The sequence below is a fragment of the Eublepharis macularius genome, chromosome 6 (assembly GCF_028583425.1).
Source record: "Eublepharis macularius isolate TG4126 chromosome 6, MPM_Emac_v1.0, whole genome shotgun sequence".
In the NCBI taxonomy this organism is placed as follows: Eukaryota; Metazoa; Chordata; class Lepidosauria; order Squamata; family Eublepharidae; genus Eublepharis; species Eublepharis macularius.
Genome location: NC_072795.1, coordinates 61,447,497 through 61,472,792, shown reverse-complemented (window position 1 = coordinate 61,472,792; position 25,296 = coordinate 61,447,497). Strand labels below are relative to the sequence as shown.

General features: G+C 42.4%; 1 protein-coding gene across 3 annotated transcripts in view; it reads right to left on the bottom strand.

Annotated features, from left to right (window-relative positions):
* UGGT1 (UDP-glucose glycoprotein glucosyltransferase 1) overlaps positions 1-20,088 on the bottom strand; it is a 60,448-nt gene extending 40,360 nt beyond the window's left edge. The window contains exons 1-16 of one of the 3 annotated variants that reach the window (XM_054983011.1): positions 20,011-20,088; positions 16,443-16,582; positions 16,090-16,166; positions 14,668-14,798; positions 13,414-13,526; positions 12,022-12,196; positions 10,300-10,396; positions 8,845-8,923; positions 8,509-8,609; positions 7,768-7,867; positions 6,671-6,731; positions 3,973-4,064; positions 3,058-3,208; positions 1,964-2,083; positions 1,231-1,316; positions 83-218 (exon numbers count right to left, since the gene is read on the bottom strand). In XM_054983011.1, coding sequence (XP_054838986.1) covers positions 83-218; positions 1,231-1,316; positions 1,964-2,083; positions 3,058-3,208; positions 3,973-4,064; positions 6,671-6,731; positions 7,768-7,867; positions 8,509-8,609; positions 8,845-8,923; positions 10,300-10,396; positions 12,022-12,196; positions 13,414-13,526; positions 14,668-14,798; positions 16,090-16,166; positions 16,443-16,567 — 1,644 coding nt within the window. In that variant the 5' untranslated portion in view covers positions 16,568-16,582; positions 20,011-20,088. The other 2 variants (XM_054983013.1, XM_054983012.1) reach the window with 2 other exon arrangements.
* Between the last annotated feature and the right edge of the window lie 5,208 nt (positions 20,089-25,296).

Here is a 25,296-nt window from a genome sequence, read left to right as displayed (position 1 = left end):
CTTCCTGTTCCAATGGTCCAGTGTCAGATACAAATCTGGGCACACAAACATCATTGCATTGCTTTGTCTAAGGAATACTTACAGATATAACTGTCTGGAAGGCATAACTGTTGTCTACTTCTTGTGCAATGTAATTGTAGGCTCGAAGGAGGGCAACCCCAGCATCCTGTAATCCATCAACATCTTCCGAGTCATTAACCACAAAGACTAGACCAATCCTATACAAAAAAGAAATCCATTATGCAGCTTAAGACCCTCATCAACTATCCAAAGAACGTAAGAAGAGGCATGCCAGATCAGAAAGAAGTCCCATCTAATCCAGTATCCTGTTTTCCATAGTGGCTAGATGCCTATTGGAAGCCCACAAGCAGAGTAGTATAAAGACAAAAACTCCCACTACTGCTGTTCTACCTGCAATCGGTGCTGACAGAAACACTACCTCTGAATTTGGAGGTTCCATTTACCCACTATGGTTTGATAGCCACTGAAAGGCCAATCTTGCAAAATACAAATCCCCGACAGTGGAAATCTTTGAGCTTATGTACGTGACAGTGAACACGACTAAGGACTGCTAATAGGTTACAGGACCATACTTTGTCCTCTCCCATTTTATTATTCTCCCCACTCTTCAGTGCAAACTTCCCCACTAGTCTTTACAAAAATGAGATATTATGATGTCAGTCTTGGCTAATGCTAACCAAGGTTGGGTTTACTCCAGTCCTAACCAAAACCTGACACCCATACCAAAGGCTTGTTTTCATTTCTAGGTTAGGAGCAAATAATGGTTAAAACTATTCATGTTGAACACTGACTAAAGTCATGTTTCAAACTAACAGGAGAATTCACACTCAAAAAGGAGAATGGAGGTTTGCAATCCCACAGCATTATCTCTGCCTGAGCTCACTGGTCCTACTTAAAAATGCAAGCCACACACTGTCACAAGCAAGTGCATCACATACTAATTGCACATCTCTGGATCCTATGATTCCAGCCAGGACCAACATACAGTCACCATCTATCAGATACAGAACAACTCCCTTCCTTCCGAGTGGATTATATAACCTTCTCTCATCTGGTTGGAAACAGGAGAGAAGAGAGACAGAGGTCCAGCATGCCAAGCTGTTACTTTTTTCCAATATCATGAAGTAGTTTTCAACATTACTTAAATGCAAAAAAGGAAGTTACTTTCCTCAATGCCTAAACTGCACCTCCCTCTCCCCCAACAATTACCTCAGAGGTATGTGGTTACTAAGGAACATTTCAGCCAAACTGAGCAATTCTGCTGTGTTTTCATGGGATGGGTCTACTATGAGTACCTGAAGGTGAAAACAAAATACATGCCAGCATGAAATTTCATAATTTTAGACAAAGACATGGCAATGCTACATGATATGACGGACAAAATTTGTCTTAACTGCAACAGAGACATAGCACATGTAAACAAATTTGGCTAACAACAGAAAACCAAAACAAGTCTACTGTATGCTGCTATAGGTGGGACTATGGAACAGCATTCAGAAGTTTCAGTGGCGGTAGAATACAGTGACCACACCCCTCATGGGGCTGCAAAAGGGCTGAATCCTTATTAGAACTGTTGGCTTGAATTTATAAATCCCTTACACACTTCAGAACCCACTATCTCCTCTGCATTGCATCATGATTTCATACAAACGGAGAATGCTTTTTTAATACATGCCATGTATGCTAGGTTTTGTGTGGGGGAAGGGGGCAAAGAGATGCATTCTTATTGATCTCCTCCTAATCAACACAACTCTGTTTTTCCAGGAAACTCATCAAAGTCTTTCAGAAGCATTGTGAGATCTTTTTTTATTTGAGCTGCCTTTTAGTGGCCAGAATGACAATCTTAGAACAAAGTTTTCAAGGGATATTTCTGCCTAGTCCCACTTTCAGCCCAGCCGTGAAAGGACAGCAATATTGCAAAATAAGCCAACTTATTTCTTACATAATTATGAAAGTTTTTCCTTATCTGTCTGATCACACCAGGAAAGGTAGGGCGCAGAAGCTCCTGGACGCTGGAAGGCCAAGAACTGTATTTGCTGTCAACTTCAAGATTATTGATCCACTAAAATAACAATAAATAAAAAGTTATGCTGCTTAAGATACCAGAATCTATTGCAAATTAAATAAGGACTAACATTTTTCTAAACATTACGCGAGTGTTAACAAAACAAAAAGATAAGTAACTCCATATGAAAAACTCTGAAAAAGTAGATTTGCATTCAGGCATTCTGTTCGTAACTTTCTTTTATTCAATATAGTGCATGTCTTGCTCATCTTGCCATTTTAGACCTCACTACAGGGGCAGTCAATGAAGTAAAGAAGATAACAACTAGAGTTGTCCAATGCTACCAAGCACTACAGCATTCTGCGCAAGACAAACAGGACACAGCTAGACTGTTCTGACCGGCTTGTTTGATCCTAGTAGAAAATCCCCCAACTATAGTGGTGCAACATTAATAAGTCAGAAGTCACTCTTTGGGTTGTAAGACAGGATACAGGTGGACAGCGCTTGCCTTGGAGCTAACACTAAGTGCTATGGCTGCTTTGACACAGTGGGCAGGACCGGCTTCCCTACTGGAGCAAGGGAGTAAGTCGCCCCCTTGTACTAGACAATGGATGTCCTGTGCATAGTACAATGTTCTGCCCTCTGCTTAGCACAGTGTATGTCTGTAAATTAAGGGAAATTACAACCCTGATCCTTCAGCAGCACATTATTCCTAATCAGCTTTACCTTACTTTACACTATCTGAAATTCCACCTAGGTTTCAAGCAGCAGAACATTAAAACGCTGATTTACTTTAATAAGGATTTCTTGTATATTATCTCTTACTGTACATTTGCATACCCTCTGCTAAACTGACAGTTCTTTGGAGCAGGACTTTAACCTTATGCTAGTTTTCTGTATCTATACAGGCAAGATACTTTTATGCCACATTGTATTGTGATAGCCCAGAGAAAGATCAGATTCAAAAAGTAATTTTTGCAGTTAGATGGCATTCTCATCACACAGTTTGGAGTGCTGGCACCCATACTCACATAAATAGCTGGACTCCTGATATCTACAGCATAGTCAGAGTCTGATGGTTGGATGTTTAGCTTTAACACATTGTGCATGGAAAAACCTACGATTCCTAAACTGTGCAGCCCTTCCATAACACGAGCTTCATTCCGCAGCACATCAAACAAACTAGAAAGAGCACAGATCAGATAGAAACTGTAAAACACAGCTACAGATTTGCTCTAGCCTTTTACAACTGTTGTTTTATATAAATGTTCCACACAATCAGTGGTTTAAATGTCCTTCAGCCAATTCCAAGAAGAGATAGGTGCAGAGTCCTGTGAATGAAGCAAGTCTACTATGTTTATTAAATGTGGAGGAGCGTCAATACACAGAGAGTAAAAGATTCCCTCGTGTCCAATGCTCATCGAAGCTACAATAGCATGCAAGACATTTTGTACCCTTTGGTTCATTACAATTTGGGGTCCCATTGGCTCAAACATAATTGTGGCCCCCATTGGTTCACGCAGGTGACCACCTCCAATGATCTAGTGGTCCCTTATTGGAAGAATAATTCTGGTCAGCAACACAATTATAATATTTCCCAATTAGCATTGCTTATCATCTTAGTGCATTGTTTTATCTCTTCGAGGAACATCTCTTCCCTTTCTCACTTTCCCATTCATAACGTTCACATTATTTCCTGCCCTCTTGACAATGTAGCATTTGCCAAGCGCGTCTAAATGTCGCTTCAGCAACCTTGTACTTTACAGGCAGAGATTGTTCCTTTTAGGTACAGTGGGAGGGGAGCAATCTCCCCTCCTTCGGAATGTGTTTGAAGCTACTTTCACTACCCCGCATCTGTTGCTTGGGGCTCCTCATACCCTTGGAAAGTTCTGCTAATCTAATTAAGCTGAAGCAGGCTTATTTCTTTCGCTGTTAGGAGTTCATACCTGAATATGTCCTGTGTTTCTAGATCTATATGTAGTCCATTGATGAACAGGGCAGAATCTCCAGCTTGTAATCCTAGTGTCCCTTTGAAGTACTGAAGAGAAGTGCAACAAAGCCATAAGCAAAATGCAAAGAATCAAAATTAGCTGACTTATCTGAAACTTTGTACCAAATTTTTCACTGACTTCCATTTGAAAGTGAACTTAATACTAAATTTCACAATGCACAAGCAGCATTCTGAGAAGTCAATACCAATGCCATAAATGCCAGTATTTCATGTTTGGTTGAGAAAAGGAGATTGGACTTTTCTGCTGAGATGGAAGGAAAGTTCTTTTCCTAATTCTTTTCCATTGAGTTGGAAGGAAAGCAGGTGAAAAAGCGATAATTCCTCTTCTGACTCAGAAGGCAGAAAACCAACCAAACTTGTATCTCTGACTGGAGAAGAGAACCCAACCAGTTCTTGGAGGTTGTTTCAGCAGCTAGAACTAACTGCATGGAAACATGTGGTGATAGATGGATTTCTAATGATGATGATGATGATGACAAACATTCGATTTATATACCGCCCTTCAGGACAACCTAATGCCCACTCAGAATGGTTTACTAAGTATGTTATTATCCCCACAATAAACACCCTGTGAGATGGATGGGACTGAAAGAGCTCCTAGAAGCTGTGACTGACCCAAGGTCACCCAGCTGGCTTCAAGTGGAGGAGAGGGGAATCAAACCCGATTCTCCAGATTACAGTCCCATGCTCTTAACCACTACACCAAACTGGCTCTCTACCATTTCTACCATGCAAACATATGAAAAGGAAAACCATACTGGAATGAGGACATCAGAAACAAGAACAAAAAGTGGAAAGCCTGTGGCCTAATATACAAGAGACACCATACAAATATAAGCCTCTCCCACTCCACCCCCTACTCCTCATTACACTTGGATGGGTCTGCTACTTTCCTGCCAAACAAACAAAACAGAACTTCACAGTAAATCCAACTTCCTTTCCCCTTTTAGTGAGAGCAAAACAAGCAGGAAAGGAATGCACTATAGTTGCTCCATTTCCCAGAGCAGATACTGAGCAGATCACCTTGCAGTGGCGAATCTGCAGCAGGATTTGTCTACTGAAGGCATCCATAAAGATGATGGTGGTAATCTTGTAGTGTCCAAAGAAGTCAGAGGGGTTCATGTTGCTGCTTTCAAAAATCCTTGATCAGGGCAACATTAGAGTAAAGCACTGCAGAGGCAGTGACCCTTCTGAGCTGGGGACCAGTGGTGACATTCAGAACTACAGTTTAGAATCCACTTATTAACACCGGGTCTCAAGACACTGTAATGTTGATCTCCCTATTGCTGATAACCTTCTGTCCACAGAGACAACAGAGCCCTGCACAATGGCAGGTATCCCAGTTCTGAATTTGACATGCTATCAGTTCCATTCCAAGAACCTTTCCAGATTCATCAGTGTAAAGTGAACCTGGCTCTCTCCCCAACAGTACCTATTCAATGATTTGACAAAAGGTCTTTATTTTACTGTTGAGTCAAACTGGTTATTTTAGGAGTAGTGAGTCATGTGCATACAATCTACAGGTGATGGCAATAGCTGATGCCAGAAAGCACTGCTCGCTGCAAGGCTAATAGTAACTGACAGTATTTCTTTTGCATACCCATGAAGGTAAGGTGGCCAACGTAATTACATGAGCTACGATGGCGAGCCATATTTGTATCCACCATGACCATGGATGGACCTAATCAAAAGGGTATAGTATTGTGACAGGTCAAACAGAGATTAACTTAAGCAAAAAGCCACAAATTTCACCAAAGGGCTTCATCTTCCATTGTATCTAAGCTACCAGTAACAAAGCAATCCTAAACAGAGTTACATCCTTCTAAGCCCACTGAATTCAATGGGCTCAGAAGGGTGTAACTATTTAGGATTGCGCTCTAAAAGCAGACATATAGATAAATCAAATACAATTCTAGATATCCTTTCTGCCAGAATAGTCCCAAATTTAGTTGTTCAGTCCAAGAGCAATTACAGAACAGCCTGAAGCCTGTTAACTGAGCTGGATGTTGTACAAGAGCTCTAGAGGTATCCAAATGGCATTTTTTAGGTTTTGGCATCCTGTCCCCATAGCTTCCCCCTTCACTGCTGTGGTAAAACAATTCTATTGAGGGTGAAGTCTTCAGGGAGCTTGTTAAGACAGATTTCTTGATGTATTACAATTTCAGATTCTAAAGGCTGCGCTCTTACCTTTAAGCTACAGCAAAATTGAGAGAGAGATTAGGAAACAGTTATCATAACACACAGTTTGCAGTCAAACAGACTAGAAATAATATATGTAAATGGTGTGGAGTATGTAATTCCTGCTGCTACTCATCATGCTTGCATTTGTTTTAATTCCCAGAACACTTCATAAAAGCCACTTATGTTACTAGGCTGACACGCACTGGGATTTGTTGAACAGCAGAGGCAAACACACAGAACCAAATTCTTTCTCAGTTAACTACTCTTCCCACCCAGCTTTTGTTGATGGAGGTCCTATGACCCCCTCCCTGCAACATTGCTTCTTCAGGGGTCACACATGAGCTCCTTGCATTTCTACATAAACAACTGAAAATAAGATACATTACTTTTAATACTGCTGAATTAAAATATTTCTGAAAAAACGTAAAGCTCTATGTAAAAGGTAATGTTACCTTTTGGTTCTCTTCAACTTCTGTCCTGAGTTCTGCTGATACCACTGTCTTCGTTATTGCTCTGCAGAAATCAGATATTCATTTTGATTGTTGTGACAACAAGCCACCTTCTGGTAATCTCCTGCTTTGTACTCAGACACTTTCCTGGTCCCCTTCCCCCTCAAACACAATATGCTCTACTCGATACACACAGTTGTTACACCTATGAGCAAATGGATGCTTTTAAACTTTCCTCGTTCATAATATTTTTGAGGTACAGATTCCACTGTAACCAGGATAATATCATTCTTATTAATAATAATAATATATTCAAATTCTATCGCAGATACTACTATAATTTGAAGTCACTGTAACTCTAAAATGGGTACTTATCAAACTCTGAAATGCTTCAAACGGGTGCTGAAATTGAGCATTGACACAAGCACTGCTACCTTTACAGTAAACAGACCCACTCCAGGATAACTTCATTAGCCAATATAGGGACAACTTGCAAGAGCCAACTAAGCATCGAACATCTCTCATTTCACAATAACCAATTTATGTTTCATATACTAGCACTACAATGAAGAAGAGTATAACACTGATCCAAGAATTCTCCTGCACTGAACATATCATCAGTGATCATCAGCTGGAGAGATGCCAAGGCATCCTGCAGTCACACTTCATCTTTGGCTAAGAAGTCCTCTGAGTAGGACCATTTGCCAGGACCAATCAAAGGTTTAGGTGATGAAAAATCACTGTGTGGAAGCAACCCTTTTCTATTATCTACCACGTTAACAAATAGGAGGCCAAAGCAGTTTCAACATCTGTAACAACCTTTTCCATTTTATGGATAACTAAATGGGAGGGGCTGTGGCTCAGTGGCAGAGCAACTGCTTGGCTTGCAGAAGATCCCAGGATCAATCAGGTAGACGGTAATATGAAAGTCAGAGAGTCTAGACAGCCAATGGAAGTTGTCACTACTGACCTTGATGGACTAACGGTCTGACTCAGTGTAAGACATGTTCAAAGGTTGAGATTCTTAAGAGTTTTCACAGATTTAAGCACTTAGCACACTGTTACTATTACATCCATATCAACAGAAGAGCAGTTATTACCTAGCCTTAGTTGGAAAATTCTGGCTTAAATCTTTCATGACCATCAAAGCATCCACAGTAGGAGCAGACAGAATGCGGGCAGCTGTTTGGAAACTTAAATCTAAAAATGAAAATAAATTATCATTCTATCATCTTAGGCCAGCCTTTCAAACAACAAAAACATGTAAAGCCGAACTCTGCAAGGTCTTGGAAACATCTGCTCAAACCCTTGAAACTCTAAAGCACAGAAGTATTCCCCCCACTCCCCTTGGTGAAGCTGCTCACTTGCTTGAAATTGTGCTAGTGCATCTACTTTGCTCAAATGACTCTCTCAGAAAAAAGACAATTCCACACAACTGCATTCTCATAAGCCCCCCAAAAGAATACATTACATAAGAATATCCACAAGTTTGACAAGAACGACTGTAGCGATTTAGAAGACCACAGGGTGAATACCAGTGCAGTTCTAAACAGAGTTACACCTAAGTTTATGGGCTTAGAAGGGTGTAACTCTGCTTAGGTTTGCAAGCAGCAGCAAAGAAAGCAAGTACAATCCATTTAATGGAGTCCTCTCCCCCTCCTCTTCAAAATTAAGCCTTCAGATTCCCTAACATCCACTTCTATGGAAATTTAATAAGATTCAGCAGCAGCCTCTAAGAGGTACATTGAGGAGTGTGGACTTTCTTCAGATATTGCCCAGCACCAGCACAAGCAGCTTCAGTCTATACTAAAAGCAAGGAAGTCTGAATGTGGAGTTATCACCTTGTAACTGCCACACTTTTAATGGCGCCATTTCATTGGTACTTTCAACAAGATGTTTTCTTAATTCTTTTAATTCTTCTTGCAAATTTGGATGTTGCTGCCTAGAAGGAAAAGAAGCCATGAATGCAGGAAATCCATGATCAGTAAAATAAGATCAATTATCAGTAGATTAAAAGAAAACAAAGCCTTGCACCTAAATAAATGTGGAATTCAGTTCTTTTTTCCCATAGTAGGTTTAAGAATATAGCTGATATTCTTTAACTGCTTGCCTTTTCTGGAGTGTTTTAGGTTGAAAAGTAAGAAAAGTTAACAGTTACATCAAGTGAGTAGGTTTACCTTAATTTTCCAAACAGAAATCCTTGCACTTCATCAATGGGGTCATTTTCCCCTATAACTGTTGCATTCATACCTGCACCTATAACACGAAAACCAGCCTGATTATGATGCTGTTCAGGACACCTTTAAACATAAATCTACTGTGACTGATTTTGGAATGGTTTAGCCCATGATATTAAAACTTTTCATATACCATTTGTTCACATATTATTTCTTTCTTCAAGAAAAAATGAATAATCACTGAGCTTTCTTGACAGGCATCAATGTATAATGCGGTGTGTGTGGCGGGGGGAGGGGGAATCCTTCATCCCCCTCCCCCATTCATCAGTGCTGCTGTTGCAGCTGGTATCACTGCAGATTCTGTCAATCATCTCAGCTGCTCCTGTCAGGACATGGCTCCCAGAAGGGAGAGCCTAGAACACCCAAATCCTTCATGGTTGTGGTATCCCACTTCCCAGACCCACGCTGGCTATGTAGGCACCTAGCGCCTAACATTTTTCCAGTGATTCTTTTTACACACAGAGACACAATTGTATTGGCACTGCTCACTTCACATTCAGTCTCAGAAAGAACGATGATGGCTATGCTATCCATTTGTGCTTAGGAGCCAATTCCTCCTAAGTATGCTGACTATGGCGGGGGGGGGGGGCACTACATAATTTTCCAATAGCATATTTCCAAGAACTACTTTTAAAAATCCATCATTTAAGCACAGAAGTGGAAAAAATAACACCAAGAAGGCTATATAAAATGCAGCTAACAATCAGTATAATCTTCTCTTTGTTTAGGAAGCTTGCTGCTTTTTAATGCACGTTTTCTACAGGGGGGCAATTAAGAACACACGCCTGAAGATAAGCCCTGGACTGCCTTTAGAGGAAAACAGAGCGCAAAGCAAGAGTCCCAAGTCTCTTGGACATGGCCCTTAGAGGAAACCCTGCACACAGCAAGCAAACACGCAGGCATAGAGCTAGTTAATATGGAGTCATACAGTTTCAGCAATACCAGGAAGCTTTTAGAGTCCTGCTAGCTCAGGGAAAGCCAATGGGCTGGCTGACAGGCCACAATCACCCTGGAGTGTCTCATAATTCAGAGACCCTTCTGATCTACAACCCTGGATGGACGACCACCTAAGGTGGAAGAGAATGGATCCAAAAGATTCCTCATTTCAGCCTCAGCAGCTCCTATGTAACTAACTGCAGTGATAGAAAAATCAAACCAAGGCACCATTTGGTACAAGAAGGGACCTTGCTACTCAATATTCTTTACTTTAGGATTGCTGCAGCATACTGCTAATATGTTACACTGGAATAATCTAATCCTTTAAAAATTATAGTGATAGTATTAAAAGAATAATGGTAAGTTAATTATCAGCAAGATGTTAGTAAAAATATGAAGTATTTGAAGTATATTCCATTTCGTGGTGCAACCATTGCTTCTCTTAAGGTAGGAATTCACCTTTCACCTGGGTATCATCCTTGGCCTTATATTCTGTGCTTTTAATGGCCAGCTCTACTCCGTAGCCTGACAGGTAGACTTTTTCTTTGCTTGGATTCTACAAGAAAAGGTAAAGCAAGATAACATGATAACATTGTGCCAGAAAGACACTTACTAGAGTGAGACTTTTCAGGTAAGAGATCATCTGACTTTAAACTGCTCTGCTCAGGTAAGTAATTTAGGGACTTATTCAGAGCTCTTTTTTGGAGGAGGGAGAATTATGCAGCTTCCATATGACAAGCTACACTAGGAACTACTGCTTTCTTGGCAGACTGTCAGCACCTATCTGCTGGAAGAGATGCTGATGTCTACTGATCTGACCCAGTCCTGGTGCTCTAGGTCCAAGTTTATTTTTGCTCAAAGATGACATCTAACAGATGGGGGGCTTAGGGCCGGATCTAGGGTTGCCGGTGCCCGGGACAACCCAAGGCCGGCTGTCCATGCGCGTGCGCGCAGCACACGTGCTCCCGACACTGCGTGATGACATCACTACCGTGACATCATCACGCAGGGCAGGCGTGCCACCAGTGGAGCAGCGGCAGTGCTGGTGGCTGGGAGGCCGCCCGCACCACTTGCCTGCCCCGCTGAGGGGGTGGCCAGCTTGCCACGCGCTCCCTGTCCTGTGGGGCAGGCAAATGGCACGGGCGGCCTCCCAACCCTCCGTGCCACTTGCTTGTCCAGCAGGACAGGGAGTGCACCGCCCTCTCAGCCGGGCAAGCAAGTGGCGTGGGCAGCCTCCCAGCCCTCCGTGTCATTCGCCTGCCAAGCAGGACAGGGAGCACATGGCAAGCTGGCTGCCCCCTCAGCAGGGCAGGCGAGTGGCGTGGGCAGCCTCCCAGCTCTCCATGTCATTCGCCTGCCCAGCTGAGAGGGCAGCCGGCTTGCCGCACGCTCCCTGTCCTGCTGGGCAAGCGAGTGGTACAGGTGGCCGCTCAGCTGCCCGCGCTGCCGCCGGCACGCTCCCAGTGGCTGGCAGCTGCACCCGGCGCCCCATCTTTGGCAGCGCTGGGGGCAGACTACCCCCCCTCGATCCAGCCCTGGGTGGGGTAGAGAGTGGGCAAGTGCTCTTATCTTTCCAAATACAAGCTACATGCTGTCTTACTGTAAAACTTGTGTCTGTTTCTTAGACAGGAAGTAATACTGCCACTATAGGAAACAAGACTACAAGCTCTTATTCAGCCTTTGACAAGAAGACCCTTTCACCATAAAGGTTTGTGCCCATAAACTGAATGCAAAAAGAATGCCAAACAGCACTAAGATCTTCCCTACTAGCCAAGTGAAGGATTCCAACCAGAAGCCATAGTCTATTGCATTTGAGACCAATAGGCCCAATAGGTTCCAGGTAGATAGGCAGTCTTTGTCTCATTCAGCTCAGATTCAATTTCCCAGTTGCACTGGATTAACAGACCAGGAAAAGTCAACACATTTTAAAGTCCTATCCAGTTGACTATTAGTGAATATATCATATAAAGAAATACATCTTCAAGACATAATTGTTGCAAGCAATGATAAACTGATCTTACAAAAGTCACTGCATCACAAGAACACCACCTATAGTTTTAGACCTTACTGTAGATTTTAAAACATTTTAGAGGCACTAAAGCCACTCTCTTTAATAACAAAAACTTCCCCGTACAACATCTGAAAACCACATGGCCCTTTCTAAATCATAACAGTACTTACAGCAATGTAATGCCTGAGGATGTAAGTGATTTCTCCTGCGTTGGCTTTTGACACAAGTAGCGGATGGTATCTAGACAACTCCTTTGAGCCAATTTCAGCATATGTTATCACAACAGGGCTTTCAGGGTTTGAAACTGGATATTTGTGGTCTCCTTTGAACATAAAAGGCTTTGGCCTAAAATAAAGAGACATATAAACATTGCACTTCAACAAGATTAAGTTTTTATTTAAGAATATGATATGATATACTTACTTTGATGCATCAATTTTCTTAAAATCGAATCAAAGTCTACAAATTGTCCTAATGTTCAGAGAGTCTACAAAGGCCTCAACAAAGAACCAAAGGTGAGCCACCAAGAGTTAATATAAGACGTTTAAATGGAACTTTGACTTTTCTGTTTCCTTAAATTTAGGAAACTGAATTCATGTCCTAGAGGGTACCATATTTGCTCCCTTCTGGATAGGAGAATAGTATTTGAATTTATATTTTGGTTCTGCTGCTCCATATTAGTAAGAAAGTAAGGTAAGTTGAAGCCCCTTGCTCTGTTTTACATCATTACATACCAAGAACACTTAAACGTTACAAAAAACTTAATTTGCTAAAAGGTATTGATTGTCCTCTCTAAAAGCTTTAAAAGCTCCAAAGAGCTTTAAAAGCTCTAAAAGCAAATTACCAAAAATCATTTTTCAACATCTATGTAGCCATAGATGTTGCAACAAAATTACTACCCTTGTAATATTGTACAGAAGGAAGAACAAACAAGCAATTCTGTTTGCAAGGGTAAACAAAGGAAACATTTATGAATGAGAAAGTTGAAAGGCAGCATCCAACTATTCCGCCAAGCTACCATTCCAGTTGTTCAGCCTGACTACACAACCCTCACAGCTTCAGTTCCTATGTTAAACTTTTCTTGCCCTGCCCCCCAAGATAAATCAGAGATCGAGCATTTGGTTCAACAATCTTAATAGCGCTGACAAATCCTTCAAGGACACTTCTGCATTTACAAGTCATTTCAATAATACACCTAAGTTGGCTAAGAATACTTGGTAGGAATGTGTATGTTTTTCATAAAGAATCAAGAGGATGGAAGCAAAACCAGGGTGGAAAGTACAAGCTTGTTGTAATTTTATTAGAATGGGAAAATGTTATATGTAGTTGGATCCTACCGCTTTCCCCAGTGGTGGAAGGAGGAGGAAGAGCCCCCTTTGACCCTTGAAAAGGCTATACTGGAGAACATGGGATATACAGGGACACAGGATAGGGCTGTAGTTAGCAAGGAAATTGAGCAAAATATGTAGTCCACCCTCTTCCATCAATGGAAAAGCTGGTAGAATCTGATCCATAAGAGGAACAGTGGATGACTTTATTTGAAAGTTTATTTTTAAAAATACCTCTCTGAAGCTGTTTGTAAAAGTATTCCAAGTTTGTCAAATTCACAAGTCTTCTCTCCATGGACCACAAAGAAGGCATTACATCCCTTTGGTGGGGGCTCATCAGCAGCTATCTGTATTAAAATATACTTGTTATTATATGGTGCCAATCTCGCTTATTGGGGAGGGGGTCAAAGCAAAAGGATTTAGGGACCCTGATTCGTATGGATCCATCTTTGCAGCTTACATTTGAACAATATAAACTAATGGTAACATACGTATGACACCTCTCAACTCAAGATTCCCAAGGCAGTTCACAATAAACTTAGAACACACAGTAAGAGCAACTCATTCGTGACAAAATTAAATCATGCAAGAATAGCAACAGTTAAGATCACTATTTAAAAACAGCAATGGTAAAACTACATTGCATAACAAAATAATAGGAGGGCAAGGGGACAGGGACTAACATCACTTACCTCTTGTCAAACAGAGAATAGAAATGGTTTTTTTCCCTGGCACTTCAAACTCAAAGGTGAAGGAGCCAGGTGAACAAACACAGGGAAAGAGGTATACATATCAAAACTGGTCTTGACTTGGAGAATCAAAGAGCCTACATTGTCTCTGTCCTTCCCAGCCCAGCAGGTACAAGCAAGAAAGGCAAAATCAACTGCTCAGATTCTTCCAAAGACACATATTAGGCAAAATAAAGATCAATCAATTGCAGAGGCAATCAAGAGCGGACATTCATTATCAAGCTATATGGAAGAGGGGTAATTTTATTGCAGCTTTCTTCTACAATCTCCATTCTCCGCCCCACCCCAATTCCTTCCTGACAGTCATTGATGAGGGACAGAAAATGGGTATTGATATGGGGAGGGCATAGAAACATGCACTTTTCATTTTACAATCACTTAAAGAGAGATCAGTGCTGAAAATGATTGCAGCCCAATAATTTTCTTGGCTGACTGGGAAGAAGTGAAAGAATATAAGCATAGTTCATCACAAAGTGGTGTCAGAAGAATTCTGGACAAGCAAGCAACCAATCAGAGTGCTTTATCCACCACCTTAGTATGGTCCATTAGCTTATTATCAACACTGATGTAAGCGGGAATTTTAGTCCCTATCAATAAAGTTGGGTCAGCTGCAAATAGGATCCGGATAGGTGAGGGGATAGGATACATCAGAATTTCTTTTAAATGCATAACCACTGTCATTATAGAACAATACTGTTTAAGTACCAGAAGAGTTAGTAAAAAAAAACTCTGTACTAACCTGCTGAAAGGCTTGGACAGTAGCAGAATAGGAACGCAATGACAAAGCAAATTTCAATAAGTTTTGCTGCAAAGGAGAAAGATTCTGGGAAGCTGCTTTCAGGATTGCATTGTAAGAGGAATACTCAGTACCTGCCAAAACATAATGTTAACTATTTACTTGTTGAACAGAGATTTTTTTAAAAGTGATCACAAGGCTTCACTGTTCATCTTGCTATAAGCAAGCTGAGTGTTTTGTTTAATTTATGTGAAATATTTATATCCAAGATGGGGCTATCAGGCACCTAACTGCAAGAAGCAACACAATCCTCAAACAGCATGAGACATCACTAGCGTGTATAATTAGATTTATCATCAAAATGGAAACACATTTCTATAAGGTTCTCAATATATTGCATAAAATATTTCTTGCAGGGACTCTAATCCTACATTACTTTCCTCCACTCTTGCACTTGGAAATTCTCTCTTATGCCTTTACCATTTGGTCATTGTAGACCAACTGGCAGCAGCTCTCCAAGGTCTCAGGTAGAGGTCTTTTCCCATCAGTTACCACCTGGCCCTTTTTTAGGTCAAGATGCCAGAGATTGTACCTGAGACCTTCTGCATGCAAAGCAGAGGCTCTTCCACTGAGTCACAGCCCCTCCCCAAAATGTCACCTATACCAATGACCCTTTATTAAGCATCTGAATATAAAAAAGAAACTGTATCTGAGAGGAAAGCTAGACATGATATGCCTAGCCTGTGTTCCTTAAGTGTTGGGTGATGCAAATTTTACTTAAGAGCTGTAGTTTTAAAAGAGCCAATCAGAATGCTGCAATGATGTGTTTTTGTAAAACAAAGAGTTGGGAGAGAGGGATGAAAAAAGAAGCTTATGGCTAGTGCTCTTAACTCCTTAGCTGCTGAACTACTAAGGTTGAAAATACAAGCAGAATTGGGTTAGAAGAATTTTTCTAGTATAGTTTATGGGCATAAGCCTTTGGGTCCCCGTCCCCCCACCACTGGGTGAAATTGCAAAGTTCCTCTCCCCCAAGGATCTGGCACTGCTCTGTCTTTAAAAAGTTTTATTTTAAGACCTTGTAGATCCCACCCAGAGTGGTTGGGGGGGGGAGGGTAAAGAGACTAAAGGTTTGTGCCCATAAACTATACTAGAAAAATGCTTCTAATCAAATTTCACTTATATTTTTAACCACAGTAGTTCACAAGTTAAGGAGTTGTAGACACTAGCCAAAAGCTTCTTTTCTTTTTTCAATCCTCCCTCCCAACTCTTTGTTGTACAAAAACTCATCATCACAGCACGGCTCTTTTAAAACTACAGTTCCCAGTCAAAATTGCGTTACTCGACACTTAAAGAACATTTGCCCGCCAGTCACTCACATCTAGCTTGGCCCTGATTAACAAAGCAACCAAGGAAGGCATTGATTACCATCAGATGATCCAAAGTCTTGACAGGTTTGAACAAAACTCCAAAATTTCTCTTGAGCTTCTTCCGCTAAAAATTCACTGAAGAAAGGGTAGGAAATTATTAAATGTTTTTAAAAGGCTGCAGTATACTGGCTTAGAGAACAGGCAATGAGCCAGGAAATATCAGATTAAAATGGCAATCTGCTATAAAGTGTTTAATCATTTCAAACTAGTTGTCCCTTAACACCCCCAAATCTGGTATTAGGGGAATTACAGATATTGGGTTTGCAATGATGTTGCAAGCATTACAGAGAACTGTGCATGTGACATGCTCTGGAACAGACTTTCCCCACCACCTTCAACCAACAGCCTTACCTTGCTTCAAGTAATAAAGGTGTGGAAAACCACTTAGTAGTCAAGGAGGTCGTCACTGCTTTTGAATCTGCTTTTACCAGGGAAGAGCTCACCCAGATTCCAATAACCACAATAAGAAATCCCATTTTATACAAAAACACCTGAAGAAAAATTAAATTATTATTCATAGGAGTCCTGTCTCAAATATAGAAGCATAAACTATTGCAACACAAAAGGGGAGGTCTAAATCATAGGACTTGCAATCATCTAAGAAACTAAAGGCACTTCTCCACAATTATTTCATATGGCTTTCTTAAAGAAATTTGTTGAATCCAATGAGTCCCTCTAGAGGAAGATTTCTTCAGGATTCACTGGCTCTAACACAGAAAAGAAAATCAGTCGATCCAATGAAGGGTATTTAATTAAATCATCTGTGAACATATTACTTTTGACTTACTTATGAATCCCTCCACAGATTTTAAAAAATAATTTAAAATGGTTCAATGTGTACTCAAGATGACAAACACTTACTGAATACAATCCCATACATACATTGCTTCATTTACTTTCACACAAACATGAGACGCAAAGCATGACCTTTTAAAACACTAGGAATTCTGTGCTGCAAGACTGTCAGAATGTACAATTTGTAATTTGAAACCAGAAAAATGCTACATATAAAACTGGATAAAATGAAAGGAGAATCATTTGCACTGAGATACTTTTTCCTAATGACAAGCAAGATTGGGGGGAGGGAACTGGGAAAGAAAGGTGGGGAAAGGAGGGCAGTGGGAGGGCAAACCAGAGGTGGGTTGAACCATGAGAGCCATCAGTGGAAAACGCTGACAGCCAGAGTGGATTAAAAAAATTAATGATTTTTATTAGATTATTTTTTAATTTAAATCAGATTTTTTTATAAAATGCTTTTTAATTTTTGACTTCATTTATATGCCCATTGCAAGTGAAAAATAAATATGGAAATCGCATGTTTGTTATGCTTGTAACTTTTGCCTAGTCAGGAGAATCATATTTGTGTTATAAAATAAAAGATGACAACATAAAGTATTTTTAAAGAGAAGGGAGGCTTATCTGCTAAGAAATTAGAAGCTTCTATTTCTTGAACTTTTAGTATTAAATTAAGATTTTTTTCTAACCCACATTACAAAAATATGGTAAACAAAGTAAGCATTTTATGGCACAGGAAAAACATCCAATATTCGTTCCCCCTGTAATGCATGCCCTATCAGCGTCAGTGGAACATCAAGATTATCGCTCTCAGATGACCATTTCACTGTAATCTTTGAACTAGTAGAAACCTTAACTCCTTACTCTCATGCTGAATCTTCTAGTCTGTACATCCAGACTCTTCAAGTTGTGTTACTGCTAGCTGTAGTTTTACTGCTTCTAGTTGTGGCATTTGACACTGCAGTAGGCACTTTGCTAGGACTTTCATATAGTGTTCAATGCACTTTGTATGGCACACAAACCATCAGAACTTGATTTGGGTAGAGTACAGTTTGTTCTCCTTGTAATTGAAGAATATTTTGAAAATATACAACAACTTCAATTACTGCACCTTCTCCTTCTCCATTACTTCTCTTTTTTACTTTATCTGTGCCTATTAACAGTTGCTTCAACTCTTAGGCTGTACTGCACCCATTTCCCTGAGCTAACTCCAAAAGCAAAACCTGATTCTGGCTGAACTAAGCCTAAACGGGAATATATATATTTGGAAACGTCTCTTCTTCCTCAGCTAGTTCTGTTTTCCTCCAGGCTCATTATGTATATGATTTTCAATGTTAATTTACAGCACAATCCCAAGGAGAGTTACTCCAGTCTAAGCCCATCAATTTCAGTGGTCTTAGACTGATGTAAATCTGTTTAGGATTGCATTGTAAGTAACTAGCAGAGACACAAATAGTCAAAAGGACTTGCTGCTCCACACAGTAACCCACAAAGTTACTATGAATTGCCAAATACTCTAATGCTCCTTGCAATAAGCATTTTCTTTATTGGCTACCTGAGCAACTTCCCATTTTAATATGTAACGGGCAAAACCAGCATACACAATTATTTCAACACATTGCTGGAAAGGTACAGCAGAGTATAGGCAGTACAGTTGGCAATTCTGTCACCTGAGAAGCAGGTCTAAAGGAAGAAACTAAAATATAACAGAACCCTCCACAGAACATATTAAATTTTCCCTATCTGGTTTCTCACTAGAAAAAAAAAAGCAAGCAAGCACCGTAAAAATGAAACACTCCTTCTTGGGCATACATCAATGTCCACTATTCATTTAAACAGATGTGCATTACTGTGGCTCTCCAGGAATACAGCCATGTTACATGCAAACAACAAAACAATAAATTTTATCAAGCTGATACCATAAGAGCAGCTGAATTTGCTGTAATATACTTAACAAGAAGAATCTTGGGGCATGTGAAAGACAGACGGACTAATTTATTGCAGCACAGGCTTTCTCTGAGAAGTTCAGAGTAAGTACTTCTCTATACATACAGAGAACACTGCACATTTAACCACTAGCTTTATCTCTAACCCTAATTCAAATAAGATTGCCAACTCCAGGTTGGGAAATACTTGGAGGTTTGGGCAATGAAGTATGAAGAGGGTGTGGCTTAGGAGGAGAGAGACCTCAGGGGATATAATGTCATTGAGTCTTTCTACACAAGACACCTTGGCGCATGTTTGTCAAGTGTAGAGAGACAGTGGTTGCTTCCACACACATTGGATAATCCACTTTCAATACTCTTTAGTGAACAGTTGAAACTGATTTTCCATGTGTGGGAAAAAAATCCACTTCTAAAGGATTGCTAAAGTGCATTGAAAGTGCATTATTCAATGTGTGTGGAAATGGCCAATGTTAGACAGAAGCATAGTTTCAAAGACAGAGCCAAGATCTCTCCTCATACGGTTTGTTAATTTCACCCTCGCCTTCCCTAAGACTCTGTCAGTTTCACCTATCCTGTCTAAAACTGTGGAATAGCAACCAGAGGGCAGCCAGGAATGGAAATGAGCTGGAGCTGCTTTCCAGAGCTGAAGTTATAATAGGCTGAAGGTTCCCTTCTGACATGTCACAACCCTTCACACAGCTCTAATGTATAGCAAAGTCTAAGGCAGGGTCTGTCTTTTTAAACTATCCCTCCCAGCTACCATTGCATCTCCCGACACCTGTTCTCCACGTGTCAGGTGCCTCGTATAGAGTCCACCCTCTAAAGCCGCCGTTTTATCAAAGGAAACTGATCGCTGTGACCTGGAGATCAGTTGTAATACCAGAGATCTCCAGCCACCACCTGGAGATTGGCAAGCCTAAATTCGAGGTAAAATTTAGGTAAAATTGGAAATAGATAAAGCTGGCAGTATAACCGCAAACTTGAAACAACATTTTGTCCAGAGTACCGTTCCGAGGATTCGCTGCCTCGTTCCTTGCACTTCTGACTCCCTGGATCCTGGGCTCCCTGAACTAATCGCGATTCCGAATGACCTTTCCAAAGCAGCAGCAGGAAACCGCCGACGATGCACATACAGCTCCGTGCTCAGAACCGCTGAGGGACGAAGGCAGCGGCGCTACCTGGCAAACGAGTCTCCTTTCCGCTTGTGCTTCTGTGATTATTGCACCTGTAAGCCGCCGCCACGCTCCCTTCCTGCTTCAGCTTCCTGACAGCTTGCTTCCGGTTCCGGCCTTTGCCGGCTACCCGGAAGCGGCGTACAAAAGGAAAAAAAAACATTGAGAAGCCTTCTATCTCTACGAGGAGAACCGATCTGGGAACAGGAAGAGAAGCTGACGCCGTCATCTTGACTAAGGGCAGATATCCCGTAGCTTGCGTTCCAAATGTCCACTAAGGGCGCTGCTTGACATCTAGCGGGAGTTAAAAGCCGGAGTCTCAAATAAGGAGTCACCGGCAGTGGGAAGAAGCTGTGCACAGTCTTGCAGCGCCTCCCTTCACGCCAATATCTGTAACGGAATGGACCCCTCCATTTCCTCACTGAGGAATCGTTTATTAGCCAAATATTAACCATGGCTCCTCAGCCAGTTGTGTCCTTAAACTTAGTTGAGGTTAAAAGATTTACAGTGCAATCCTATGCAGTTACTACAGTCTAAGCCCTCGAAACCGTGAATCGCTTTTAGAAATGTTATACACAATTATAAGAACAAGAGTGAATATTTTATGACCAACCAGACATTGTGCTCTGCCAAGCCCTTGACAAGCTCCCATGCTTTGCTTTCCAAAAAATACATCAAGAACCTTCAGGTGGCCATACTCTGCTAGTGGGCAGCACTCGGTTTGAGGGTAAGTTACATTTCTGTACACATGTAACTTGGTAGTGAGGTTTTTCCCAGGCAAGTTGGAATAGTACAGAGCAGGGCTTTTTTTCTGGGAAAAGAAGTGGTGGAACTCAGTGGGTTGCCCTCCAAGGGCAATCTAAATTCCCCTCTGTCTGGAGATCAGGGGGCGGGGCCACCAGCCATGTGACCATTTTCAAGAGGTTCCAGAACTCCATTCCACCGCATTCCCGCTGAAAAAAAGCCTTGGTACAGAGGGAAGCAATTCAGGGTTATAAATTCTACTTTATTACCATTGCAGGCAACAGACTGATTCCTTTCTACCTCTATAGGAATGAAAAGCAAAAGCTAATAAGGTGCAGGTATATATTCTGTGCAAAATTCTCAAAGTATTTGGAAATTCTTCTCCCAGAGAATTTTTTTTAATCAACATATATAATTGCACCTTACTGGCTTTTCCTGTTTTGGGGTTTTGGTACAGTCTACCTTTCTTTGGTTCCTTTCCACCAGTACCACCTTCTAGCCTTCATATAACATAGCAAACTGATGAAAATAATAGTTTGTGTTTTTTTAAAATATAGCAAAAAGAAACCAAAATACATCTGAGCAAAAGATCCCAGACTGCAGTAATATTGTCAACATTCTACATATAAAGAGAGAAAAATGTAGACAGGTTTCCAGATCTTTCATGATATTCATACAGTAAGGATAATAAGAGTGTATTGTCGAAGGCTTTCACGGCTGGAGAACGATGGTTGTTGTGGGTTTTCCGGGCTGTATTGCCGTGGTCTTGGCATTGTAGTTCCTGACGTTTCGCCAGCAGCTGTGGCTGGCATCTTCAGAGGTGTAGCACCAAAAGACAGAGATCTCTCAGTGTCACCGTGTGGAAAAGATGTTGGCAGGTCATTTATATCTACTCAGGAGGGGTGGGGTTGAGCTGAGTCATCCTGTAAGAGTTTCCCAGGGTGTGGAATGCTAATGGCGGGAGGCTTCACTGTATCCTGAGGAGGTTCTTTTGCATATGGATTGGTGCTTGAGAACCTCCTCAGGATACAGTGAAGCCTCCCACCATTAGCATTCCACACCCTGGGAAACTCTTACAGGATGACTCAGCTCAACCCCACCCCTCCTGAGTAGATATAAATGACCTGCCAACATCTTTTCCACACGGTGACACTGAGAGATCTCTGTCTTTTGGTGCTACACCTCTGAAGATGCCAGCCACAGCTGCTGGCGAAACGTGTCTGGAAACCTGTCTACATTTTTCTCTCTTTATATGTAGAATGTTGACAATATTACTGCAGTCTGGGATCTTTTGCTCAGATGTACCATTTATGAACTTTTTCATTTAGAGATGTGGAGAAACTTGGAAAGAGGCCACAAAAGTCCAACTCCTCTCTTTTAGAGAACATCTAAGAACAAAGCTAGAACTGCCATCCCTCAACAGAAGCTGATACACTTTCTCTGAGCACCTCAGAGCACTACGACAACACAGTGGCAGCTATTGATGTTTGGAGTTCTTGGGCCAGTTTCTTTTGCTCATACTTAGCACGCATCGCTACAAATTCCATATTTTGCCTCTCACCTTCTGACCAGAAGAGAAATACTCAGATCTCCATTCCTCCTCGTATTTTATGAAGAGAGTTTGACTCTCAAAATTTTATACCCTGGGAACTCTGCATTGAGAAACTCCTGGAGATTTGGGGATGGAGTTGGGAAAGGGCAGAGTTTGGAAGGAGAGGCAACTCAGCTGGGTATAATGCCATATCATTTCAGGCTCCAAAGCCACCATTTTCTTCAGGGGAACTGATATTTGTTGTCTGGAGATTGGTTGTAATTCCAGGAGAACTCCAGGCCCCACCTGGACACTGGCAGCCCTAAAGGTGCCTAACTCATCTCCTACAGACCAAAATGGCTACCCATCTGAAACTATCACTACAACAGTTACAGTGGTACATGTGTTACACACATGTGTTACATACACATGTACAGTTTTCATTTATAAGTATGTACATATTTAGATAACCTCTGTATGCCAAACAAAAGTCCATCATAAACACCTTCTCCTGTATTGTATTTTTCAAAAGCATTATCTACCACTCTAACAAATGACAACTGATAATCAATTATTGGATTATCACACTAGATCAAATACTTATCTCTTGTGTATTTACATTTTTGAAAATAAGGCACCTTGATGCCAGGCTATAATGTATCTTTGGGATCGCCAACTTTCAGATAAGATGAAGAAGGGATGCTCCCTTGCATTGAAGAGTCAAAGCAACAGTGATTGTATGAAGAACCTAACATGCAGCGTACCTAGTGTTAACTCAATTTTCTCAAGTAACCTATTTTATACTATTTTTATTATGGTTAATAAAATTATACCAAAGAAGAACTTTGAGCACTCAGAAATATTATAAAATACTATTACTGTCGGTGGTGGTGGTGGTGGTGGTAGAAAGTGCCACCAAGTAATCCTCGACTTATGGCAACCATGGTTCGGGTTTTCAAAGCAAGATACTCACATAGGTGGTTTGCCATTGCCTGCCTCTGCATAGCGATTGTGATCTTCTTTGGAAGTCTCTCATCCAATTACTAACCAAGGCCAAACCTGCTTAGTTTCTGAGATCTGATGAGATCAAACTTTCCTGGGCTATTCAGATAAGAGCATAATTCTTTGTACTAAGCAGCAATTCCCATAGTTCTCATACATGAAGTCTTCCCTACAAAAAAAATATCCTACTACATAATTCCCTAAACGCGTTTCAGACGACTCATGAAGGTTCCCAGAGCGCAGGCGTGGGAGTGCGCCCCTAGCGGAGATGAAGGAGAGTCGCTCCCAGCTGCTCTCTATGCCAGGCCGACCTGGCGGCAACGAGGCGAGAAGAGCTGCTTCCCGGCACACAAGGCTTCCTGGCACTTCCCCCTTTCTCCCTGTCAGCGGCTGCAGCCAGAGCCAAGCCGGCTGCCCTTTCAGTGGCTGTGGATGGCGGGGGGGGGGGGGCTGGCTCAGGGGCGTGAAGGCGCCCCAAGAAGCACCCCAAGGCAGCCCCTGAACTTCCCAGCAGCACTTGCCTTGGAGAAGGCGGCACGGGAGAAGCCGCTGCTGCCGCCACATCCCAGAGCCAAACTACAAGTGATGCCTTACACAGGTTGGACACTTGTCAGCTTCCCTCAAGTTTTGATGGGAAATGTAGGCGCCCTGGTTTTACAGCTTGGCTCTCCATTACAGCTGCAAGACCAGGATGCCTACATTTCCCATCAAAACTTGAGGGAAGCCGACTAGTGTCCAACCTGTGTAAGACGTCACTTGTAGTTTGGCTCCCAGTGTCCAGCTAGGCAGGCAGGTGGGCAGGAAAGCGCCTGAATCCCTCTGCTGCCTCCTGGCCACTCAAGGCAGGTGGGCGCCGCATGGCCCTCTTGCTCTCTCGCCGGCCAGCTGCCCCCCCCCCTTCGCCGTTGTCCTGGCAGCAACTCCACCACAGAGTCCAGCGCAGCCCAGGCTTTAGAGCCTGGCCCTCCAAAGGACAGCATGGGTGGGAGGGCTGGGGGCTCCTCCTGCGTCAGGGGCAGCCAGCCAAGCGAGCTGCGGTGAGGGAGAGCCCAGCTGGGGTCTCGTGAGGCTGCACTGCCCCTCCCCCACCTGGCTGAGGTTCCAAGGGCATCAGAAGGCAAGCTTGTGGGTTGCCAGCTCCAGGAGGGGAAATTTGGGGGATGGGGGGTGGCACCTGGAGAGGTTGACCATGGAGTCCACCCTCCAAAGCAGCCCTCTCCTCCAGGGGAAGGGATCTCTGTCAGCTGGAGACAAGTTGTAATTCCAGGAGATCTCCAGCCACCACCTTGAGGTTGGGAAATAGGGTTCTCAGCTTCCGGGGCTGAAATGGGTGGCTGCTAGGCGCATGAGCTAACCAGGGTGCCTGGCACTGCCCCCCCTACACTCCCCCCTGCGGTTGCCCATCCAGTCCCAACAGGCACTGGGGAAGGGCCAATACCATGCCCAGCTGCCATGCCCTCCCCTTGCCCCGATCGGGGTGCTGGTGAGGTGGCAATACCCGGCTGGGCCACCCTGCCTCCCCCTGAATTGGGGGGCTTGGAAGGGGGCAATGCCATGCCTGGCTGCCCTGCCCTCCCCCTGACCAGATTGAGGCACGGTAGAGGTGGCATGCCTGGCCCACCTGCCCTGCCCTTTCTAGAGCCCGTTGTATTTTTTCCTCACAACAGGCTTTCTTGCTAGTAAGACTATAAAGACATATTTCTACTGGACAGCAACAAATAAGATCTTCCCTTTTTGCAGACATTCCTAATATGCAGCAACTACCTTCGCCCTCACAGCTCCCCTTTTAACCTCACATATTTATTTATTCCCTGCCCAATGGGGACCCAAAGTGACTTACATCATTCTCCTCTCCTCCATTGTATCCTCACAACAACCCTGTGAGGCAGACTGGCCCATGGTCCACCAGCAAGCTTCCATGGCAGAGTTCGACCCTGGCCTCCCAGATTCCTAATCCAACTACTACACCATGCTGGCTACAAGTACAGCAGCAGACCAGTCTTTTATCTACGTAG